We start from the raw sequence: 10170 nt of genomic DNA on the forward strand, positions 1-10170 counted from the left end.
CTACAAGATCATTTGCTACCAGAAGCATGAGCCACACTTTAACTCCCTGCCTTTCTCATTGAAACTGGACCACCAGCAAGCTGCAGGATTAATGAGTCAAGAGAGAAAGTAAGCAAGAACAAGCATGGCTCAGTAGCCTAATGGAAAGGTAAGGGAAGAAAATCTCAGTTTGCACCCTAACTTTCTGTTATTTGAAAGTGCTGCAAAATTTGGTGGAGTCTAAGGTCTCAAATAAATAAGTGAAAATTACTTTTGATAATTTTAGACCTTGATGTAGAAATTTAATCAGATTTCTTTGACTCATTGAACATCATTGTGGACTCTGACTAGTTTCAATACAATAGTTATAACAGAAAAAAAGTGTTCTATTGGTATCTTTCTAGTTCTGTATCCAGTTTTTTCTTTTTACAAAGTGCTTTTTATATGCCATGAACCTAAAAATCTGTCTTTGATGTCATGGTTAAGCTGAAGTTTTCAAGCTCTCACTTCAGCTGTACTAGCCTTCATCTACTCACGATGGAATAAAACTTTTGTAATATCTTATTTACAGCTCCCTGCAGGTAACTCTGAACTCCTTTCTTGTAAACATGCAAAAGCCATCACTTGACAGCTTGTAGGATGACTTTTCTTACATGCAAATATTCTGGAGGAGGAGAAAGAGAGTACCTGTCAAATAGACACAATTTTATGGAAAGAGAAATTAATACAAGAAGGCCAAAACTAAGCAAGGTTTGTGAGGACAGGTAGCTGTTTTGCTGTTGAAGGTTTGCTCCCTGTGACAGCCCCCTAATGCCTTTAACGTAGCAGACAAGGCTGGAAAAATTTGTGTCTCTTTTTGTACTCTCTGAACGGAAGTCAGTACAGGGAATGGTGGGTGCCACTTCCCACCTGGAGGGTGTGCTGGGGTCTGGTACCCTGAAAAGGTTGGACCTTTTTCTCTCATATCTGTTGGAAGATTCTGGAAGATTGTGGTTTCCCAGAGAAAAAGATTTGAGGAGATTACAGATATTTAAATCTTTGGTTATCCAGAGGAATGCCAAATCAGTTTTCAAAAGTATCTGGCGGGACTGAAGCACTTTTGAAGAACACTTTGGTTATCTGTTTGCCCCTTTAGGCATGTAATTTCGTTGGGAAATCTGTTGGGAAAACTCTGCTGCCTTCCTGCTGCAGGAACAGTCCATAATGACCAGTGATTCCATGCTTTCATTTGTGAGCCATAGACAGTTTTAGCGTGGTGTAATGCTTTTTGTTTGTTTATTTGTTTTGGTTTGGTTGTTTTTGTTTTAGTTTTTAATAAGCTTGTGCATGTAAATAACAAATTGTTTGTGTGTTCAAGTATTGCTTTTCAAAGGAAAGGTCACACTTAATTTTGGACTACTATGTAAATGGATTTGCATCACCCTGAAGCATCAAATAGAAGAAGAAAGTGTTAAAACCTTGTAAATGCTAAACTAATGAAGAGTGGTATAGGTGAGATTTTGAACACATAGCTATTAAGGCCAATTTGTTCTTTTAATTAGCTTGTATGTAAGTGAATCAAGGGAAACATTTTCTATCACTTAAGACACAGTGTTGAAAGCATATCTGATAACTTAGACAATGAGACCAGAAAGCTGTGAATGCCATCAAATTTGATCTTCTATGTCTTCTTCAGAAGCAGACAATTGGAAACATTATTCATTTTTCTTTTGTTTACCAAAAGCTTGAAATCATTGATAAATAATACTCCTTTTATTTCTGAATGCATCATTTTTAGCATGTTAATCGTTTGAGCTAAGGGACTTCCTTGTGCTTGTAAAATTTGTGTGCTTATTTGTACCCATTTTTCTACTGTATTTATGTGTACATTTCACGTCAGATTTATAAAACTTCACAAACTTAATGTCATTGTTTGTTCAGTGTGTGTTGAAAATAGGAGGGATTTAAAGGGAAGGGGAAATGTGCTGCTTTCTCTATGGTCCCATGGAGGATGCTGCATCCATAGGGATGGATTCTTGCCATAGCACCAATGTACGTGAACATAATCAGTGATGAACCTGCTGACCCCTCCTGTGGGTCAGTCCTTATATGACTCAACAATTAATTAAGAGCTAATATGATTACTTTTTTTTTTTGGTGACAATATGATTTATCACCTATACATTTCCCTCTTTCTGTCTTTCTTTCTTTCTTTCTTTCTTTCTTTCTTTACAGGGATCACAACAGTGCTGACTATGACAACGCTGAGTACAATTGCTAGGAAGTCACTCCCAAAGGTTTCCTATGTGACAGCAATGGACCTTTTTGTTTCAGTTTGCTTTATTTTTGTGTTTGCTGCCTTGATGGAATATGGCACCTTACATTACTTTACCAGCAACAGAAAAGGAGTCAAAGGAAAAGAAAAGAAGGCAAAATCTAAGCCATCAGTAAGTTTAGTCAAACAAGAAAAAAAATATACAGAGTGGTTTTTATTGTAGCATTCATTTTGAATGAATGCTCCTTAAGTCTAAAAGCTAATGTTCAAAGATAATGAACACTAAATTTTTTTTTTTTTTTTTTTTTTTTTTTTTTTTTGCAGTTGGGTGCTTGTACTAATTTTATGTAAATACAACTAGTGAGCAAAGGGTTTAGATGATTTCACAGATGTGAATGAGGACACATGAGCCTAAGGTGGTTTGATATACTATTCCATACCCTTGGTGCTTCTAGAACTGCCCATGAAGTGTGTACCCACAGATATGGTTCTGTAAGGCACAGTGCTTCTGAAAACAGCACCTGGCAGACAACAGCTAAAAGTGTAGCAGTAAAGATAATGTGCATGGACTGAAGGTATGAGGATTTCTTTGGATCCGCATCACCTAAGTCTTGCAAAGTTTTGAAAAGGAAGTAAATGCTTATTACTGGCCAGTATTCTGAATCCCACTACAGAAATTCTATCTTAACTCTTTTCTAAATTGGCTTCCGTGTTTCTTTCTGGTTAAATTAACCTTCTGCTTTTACAAGTTGATGTTTCTATTGTAAACCTCCACATATCTCAGGATCAAGTATTATTCAATTTTAAGAGTCTTTCTGTTTGTGTAGTAAGAATACTGTTTTGTCCAAAACATTTATTGTTGGAAGTCAGTACAAATGTTTAAAGGTAGTCTTTAAAGTAAGAAAACATTGGAGAAAATAAGAGAAAGGAAAATGTTATAAAGCCCCTTTCCAAATCTCATCAAAAGATGCAGGAGCATACCTGAACCATAATACCAGTTGCCTTTTCTGGATGAAGGCTGAATACCAGCTCTGTATGAGGTGAAACAGAAATTGATATTTATAAGTGTTAATACTTCCCTGTGCTGCCTTGGTCAGGCATCACTCTGATCCTCAGGGAATCCAGCACAGTCAGGAAAACTGGAAAATGGAAGCCTCAAATCTGCTTCCTGGTAGTGGTAGAAACACATGTGGGAACAACAGAAGGAGCAGAACACAGGCTTTGGCAAGGGCATAGCTGAGTTATGAGGGTAAAAGGTAACAGAGGATGTGGGGGCATCCCAGTGTTAGCACAGCAGATTCAATTTCAGGTTGCTGCTGCAATGAGGTCTCAACAACGCTTGGTGAGTGGGGAGATGAGTAGATCTGCTCTTGGCATGCACACTGAAGAGTAGGTGAAGATATCAGGATGTACTGCTGTATTCAAACCAGTTATTAAAGATCAGCTGCTGACAAATCAAAAGACACTGAAGCAGTTTGCAAGTATGTTCTATTGAATGAAATAATGCCACTCTGCAGAATCTGTTCACACATCACCCATGTGTGCAATAATCTGCCAAGTGCTTTGAGATTTTTAGGGCATATGAAAATTTTAAATGCAGAATAATGATAAGATAGAAACTATGAACTTACTGAATAAATAGCTGGAATTTGCACTAAAATTAAAATTAGCATTATTAAAATATAATGCTAAAATGCTGTTCAATCGTGTTTTACTGGGTTCTTAAATGATGCTTTTTCTTTCTAAGAAGTTGAAAAAATAAATCATTTTGAACAGAATTTTTTAAACATGTTACGGCTATAAGACCTTATAAAATAAAGAGATTACACAAAGAAAGGGAGAATTAAATTTAATATATGTAGATGCATGGATTCTAATTTGGTAAAAGTTTTTCTGATGTTTTATAAAAAGCTGTGACTTTTCTTGCTCCAAATAAATAAAGAAGGCATCTAATTAGTTAATGGGAAGTCATACCATTACAAATCCTTTTCTTTTTATTCTTTTTTTTTACCTTTTATTTTTCCCCCTTTATTTTTGTCAGAGACTTCTATTAATTCTTTTTGTCTTGTGGTTACAGATATGTAACTCAAAAAACCAATTTAATTTTTAAAGTCAGTTTAATTACTTCTGAAAACTCATTTACAAGTGATTTTTTCCTTGGGAAACTTGCTTTGCATAGATCTTCTATTTCTACTGCAAAATGCTATAAATGGTTACTATTCCAGGAACTGATGCCAATAAGCCACAATAAATGATCTTGTGAAAATGGCGAGATTTTGCAAATGATTACAGCAGTTTTATCTTAGAAAATATGTGCTGGCATCATTCAAGAAAGATAGTATGAATTGGCTTATACAAATCCACATTAGTAAGGATAATGAGTTTGGGCAGGAAAGATTTAACTTAATTAGTTGTGGATCTTGTTCTGATCATCATTTCACCTGAAATAAATGTATTACCTCTCCCATGATCTCCACAGACAATGGCTTCCTTTTGTACTTGTATTAGTGTTATTGCAGAATAATTGGGGTTTGATCTTATCAGACTGTATTATAAATGATATCACAATACATGCTGTTTTATCTACAGTTTCAGTAGGCTTATCCATAAAAAATCAGCATGTACTTCTATATCTACATGTTGTGGGTGTTTTGTTGTTTTGTTTTTTTGGTTTTGTTTTTTTTTTTTCAGTTTCTTCCAATTTATATAAAGGCATTTTCTTGTTAGCTGTTGGTCTTTTTTTCTCTTTTCCCTCTCATTGCCTCTTACACACATTTTATGTACTTCCTGTAGGTAGTTAAGCCTACAGCATGACTGTGTCTGCAGTCAAGCCACCTCTTCAAACATGTAATTCAGTAGCCACCTCCAGTCTTTGCTGGTGTTGAGAACAGTGGAAAGCAGTACTGTTATTTTTTCCTTCTCCCATCATGTTTCTGTGTTGAGGATTCCTGTTTTACCCCACTAGTAGAAACAATTCATCCCATAAATTTTACATGGGCAAAACCAACATTGAGCAGAGCATACTAGGTGTGAATCAGAAATAGGCATCTTTCCCTGTTTATCTTCAGCAGAATAAAGACTTTTTCTTAATTTCAAAAATAAATTGAACCTATTTTTAGTGTTTTATAAAAATAACCTCTCTTTGCAATGCCTCAAATTAGGACAGAAGCATGTAACTCCTGTTTCTTAGTATTGTCAGTATTTTATCATAACTGAAAAGAATAATGAGGTCCTTTAGGATGATAATTAGCTCCCTAGGTCAGCATGTATAATCAGTTTTGAAACAGCAGTCTATGTGAAACTTTCTCTAGTAGAGACACTTATTAAATAAAGCTATTTGAAAACATGGTGGATACTGCACTGCATTAACACCATCCCTTGGGATATTGGGTAGGATGCCCCTGAAGCAAAAGAATGTCACCTTAACAATATATAGAGGTCTGTGTACTGGCCAAAGTACTTCACAGGAAGTGGGACAACAGGACTTTAAAGGATTACAAGAAGCTAAATGAAGACTTCCCACTTTCCATATTTTTTTCATGTTCTTTCATTGTCTGTGATGTATAATTGGTTAATAATATCCTGTTATATTTTCTCACTGCTTCCTTTCCTGCTGTTTTATGTCCTTACATGACAAAATATGAAGAATGTGGAAAAGAGAGAACACAATATAAGAGCAGTGTTAATGTAACCCTTCTCTTTGGTCTGAAGATTTTAGAAGCGATGCCAAATGTGGGGTCGGGTGGGGTAAGTTGAAGGAGGATTATGGAATAGTTTAAAACAGCCATGAGATTTAGAAAGAGAAGATAAAGGACAGATAAAGAGAATATATTTTGAAACAATCAGGAAAACAAGGATGATGCATATAAAACTGTGGAGAAATGAAATAAAAGGGGAAAAGGTGGGCTGTGTTAGTATAAGTCAAAGGAGGGTGGAAATGCAAAAGTCACAAGTAAGGGAATAGCAAACAGTATATGTACTAGGCAATATTCCACCCAGATTTTTTCGATGAGAGTTATAACGTATTACACTGAGTTTTTATCAGATACAAGAAGATTGTTATGACCACAGAAAGTAAAAGTAAGAATTAAGAACTTAATTAATCGGTGACTTGAGTGGCATTCTCCTAAGGAGTCATGTCTTGGATTCTAAAGGGGGGCTGTATTGTTTAGGGATTTAACATTTCAGGGTTAGATGGCATAGCCTGGTCTTACCTGTCTCAGTCTGTTAAACTTCCCCAGTGATGCTGTGTTAAACCCATTCGCTTTTTTATTTTTGTGAAAATGTAGCTTCCAGAAACACATCTAGTCTCCTAAGGACTCCAAAAGATGGGAGGACCATCATTCCTTTTTTAGTGGTGATTGTAGCCTGCTTGTGGACTTGATTGTGACCCAGCTGTCAAGAAGTGACTGACTTCAAAATGTTTGTCTGTGTTGTGTAGATGGGATCACCTAACCCTGTCTGTGTAACTAATTATCTACTATTCCCAAATCCCAGCACAACCCAGTTTTCACTGTGGCAGGTGAAAGTAGTTCATGATCTTTTGCCTGCATGTGCTAATTACATATAGCAGTTCATAATTTTCGAAACTCCCCAAACTGTTTTCTTTAACATAAGAATTTCTGTATATTGTACTGAAGGTGGTTATGTTGCCAGGGAAAGCCTATGGAATTATTTAATGTGAGGATAAAAGCACACAAAACTATATTTCCTTTTTTTTTTTTTTTTTTTTCTTAAGAAACCACCTGCAATTGCTGTTCGACCTGGATCAACACTAATTCCAATGAATAACATTAATCATCTCCCTGAACGTGATGATGATTATGGATATGAGTGCCTAGAAGGAAAAGACTGTGCTAGTTTCTTTTGTTGTTTTGAAGACTGCCGCACAGGATCTTGGCGAGAAGGAAGAATACACATCCGTATAGCAAAAATTGACTCCTATTCTCGAATCTTCTTTCCAACTGCCTTTGCATTGTTCAACCTTGTTTACTGGATTGGCTATCTTTATCTGTAAATTTCAGAGGTTTGACAAACTCAGAAAAAATATTAATTGAATAGTCATTAATACTTTTAACTGAGCAAAGATTACAGCTGGTCCAAAATGACTCAAATTGTTTGTATGCTTTAAAAATTTGAAACAATGAGAGGAAATATGATGATGTAGTCTCCCTCTTGTGATCAGCTGTAGAACTGATACTGGTATTTTGAAGAGAACATTTTAAAATAAATATCCCTGAGATTTATCTTTCCTGAACGCACATACATACATTTTTTCCAGCTCTAAGAAAATGCAGAATCACAGGCTATGCTATTTAACTGAACCAACCTACATAAGCTCTCAATTTTAATCCTAAATGACAATGCAGAAGGATTTTGTAGCATCTCTTACACCTTTGCAAAGAAAGCCTTAATTAAATGGGATTAGTTACTCTCATCCATTTCATCCATAAGGTGATGATTTTATTAATCACTAGTTTTAAAAAGTTGAAATGTAACATTTCTCTTTTCAGTCAGCCATTTGTTCTATCCAGTATGTTAAAAAGTGTGATTAGATGATAATTAATCTATTCAGATTTATACAAAATACAGATATAAGAGCAGCTAGGAATGAATGCATCAAAACACCCAAGGATAATTCTGAGCTTGTCTTATCCTGACCATGGATAGAGACTTTTGGCTTTCAACCTTAGTTTACGTTTTTATCTGTGCTCCATTTCCTGTTCCTGTTTCCTGCTCATTGTCATGAGTTCCCCAAAATTGTCCAAGAGGTCTACAACTTTCAGAAATGCTTATCCAGCTGCCATTGCCTGCTCAGTTCATGGAAAGCAGACTGGTGTTGGCCCAGATTGTGGCCATTAAGCATAATGCTCTTCACATACTCAGTGTTGGAGAAAAAGTTATAACCCTACATTTGGAAGAATTTGTATCAGCAGAATTTGGAAGGCCTGTAATAGTGCTGTGGTCTTTGTACTCAAAGTCACTGTGTTAAATCCCCAGTGCTAAGAGTGCAGTGTGGGATCTGGTCCCCTTTGCACACAGTGTGGTTTTGTAGATCCGGTTTGTTACTGCACATGCCACTCACTGAGCCAAAGCCAAATGGTATTAATGTATGGAATGTGTGGTATGGATTGATGGGTAATTCCCTTCTTGACATTTGTTTGCTTCTAACGGAAAAGATGTGTTATGGAGGGGGGGTTAAAATAATCCTTATGCATTGCTGAACCTTCTCCCAAGATGGGATACATCCCCCCAGAATCATAGGACCAGTTGTCCATCCTTTCTGCAGTAAGAGCTTTGGTAGAAATCCTTTAGGAGTAGTTTTTCTGTGCTGACCCCTTGGTGTTGACTGTTGCTGCCAGAAGCATTTGGTATCTAATTTCTATTTCTAAATCCATTGTCTTCATTATGGAAAACTGCAGTCTTTCCTCCTTTCTTAAAGACAAATTGGTCTCAAGTGAGCTTGCAAAAATCACTGTAAAATTAAGATATGCATTAAGTAAAAGTCAGCATTACACAGAAGACCTTACAGATCTTTAAAGAGGATTAATGGGATTAGTATTTGGCTGTAGGTAAGGATGTTCAGTACCAAAGATATAGACATGATTAATAGCTAAGAATAGAAAATTTTACATTAAGAGCTCCCCTCTTCCCCCAATATTTTTGTTGAATATGCTCCCTCCTCTGAATTTCTCAGAAAGGATTACTGTATTTATAGTCTAGTTGGTACCAGGCATAGCTAGATATGATATACAATACACATTTCAGAGGAAATGTTATTCCAGTGTTGAGTCCCAAAGTTTAATAGAGAGTATGAGGTTATGTGCAGTTGTTATGGAAGGTGAGAGATGTGACAAAAGATCCAATTTTAATGAAAACTTTTTTTCAGTATTTAGGTGATGAATTATAGGAGTGGTTGAGAGAATCTGAAAGCCCTGATGATGAGATTGCCTGGCATTATTTGTGGTATGACCTTTCTGAGTACCAGCTCTTCTGACTGTTGGACTGAGTGTAGAAGTACGGTATCATTAACAACACTGATCTGTTATAATTTATTGGTTTTTTAGAGTCTCATTTTCATAAAATGTTCAGTCCAAAAGAAACATGTCAGTTTTTATTCCATAATGTAGGTTGATGCTTTTTGACAGCATGCTGAACACTTTCCTCTGTAGGAGGGATGAAGGTGGCTTCAGCAGTATGTTGGATGTGTGCTTGAAAAGCAGTCAGCTTGCTATACAATGCAAGGCCTAGATTCAGTGAGTTCCTGAGGTTCATTAATTCACCTTTAAACAAAGGAAACTTAAAGGAACTTGGCACTGCACAAGAGGAAATACAAATTTTGCAGCCGGCTCTGCTCTGGCTCATCTAGTTAGCTTTTTCTATTCATGTGGTTGTCAGTTGCCAGTCAGCCTCCAGTGACTGAATTGGAGAACTGAAAACATTCAGAATTGGCAAGGGATGGATAAGAAGTCTTTCATCTCTAATTTCTGTGGAACAGTGTAATGGAGTATTAAACCTATTGAGTGTTATGGCTGTTTGGCTTTTGGATACACTTGCTTCTGTCTGTTGACAAACTTTTCTGTGTACTTCATTTGTTTCTGCTGAAATAATTTTAGTTTCTCATAGTACTGTGAGTACAAATAGGAATGAGAATGTAGTGAACTGTAACATGGCATGTAATAAATTTGTTATTTTAGTCCTATCCATTTTCTTTCTAATCTGCATGTAAACATTTGATTCCAAGAATCAAATGATTCCAAGAATCAAATGATCCCAAGAATCAAATAAAAGTATCTAAGTGATACTTTTAAAAAACGGCAAGAAACAAACAGTATAATTAATTGGAGTTAGATCTGCAATAATTTTTCAAACTTAACTGGATAAAAAGTTTGTTTACTCTTACCTGAGATCATATTTTTTGGGAGTCATATTATTCT

The 10170-nt window shown here is 36.0% G+C and overlaps 1 protein-coding gene across 1 annotated transcript in view; it reads left to right on the top strand.

Moving 5' to 3' along the window:
• The window catches only part of GABRG1 (gamma-aminobutyric acid type A receptor subunit gamma1), a 51187-nt gene extending 43937 nt beyond the window's left edge, over positions 1 to 7250 (top strand). Inside the window, exons 8-9 of the mRNA XM_041402828.1 lie at positions 2194 to 2405; positions 6972 to 7250. Coding sequence (XP_041258762.1) covers positions 2194 to 2405; positions 6972 to 7250 — 491 coding nt within the window. The remainder of the gene's footprint in view (positions 1 to 2193; positions 2406 to 6971) is intronic.
• Positions 7251 to 10170: the final 2920 nt, after the last annotated feature.

This window comes from Onychostruthus taczanowskii, unplaced genomic scaffold (assembly GCF_017590055.1).
Source record: "Onychostruthus taczanowskii isolate IOZ18803 unplaced genomic scaffold, ASM1759005v1 scaffold2, whole genome shotgun sequence".
In the NCBI taxonomy this organism is placed as follows: domain Eukaryota; kingdom Metazoa; phylum Chordata; class Aves; order Passeriformes; family Passeridae; genus Onychostruthus; species Onychostruthus taczanowskii.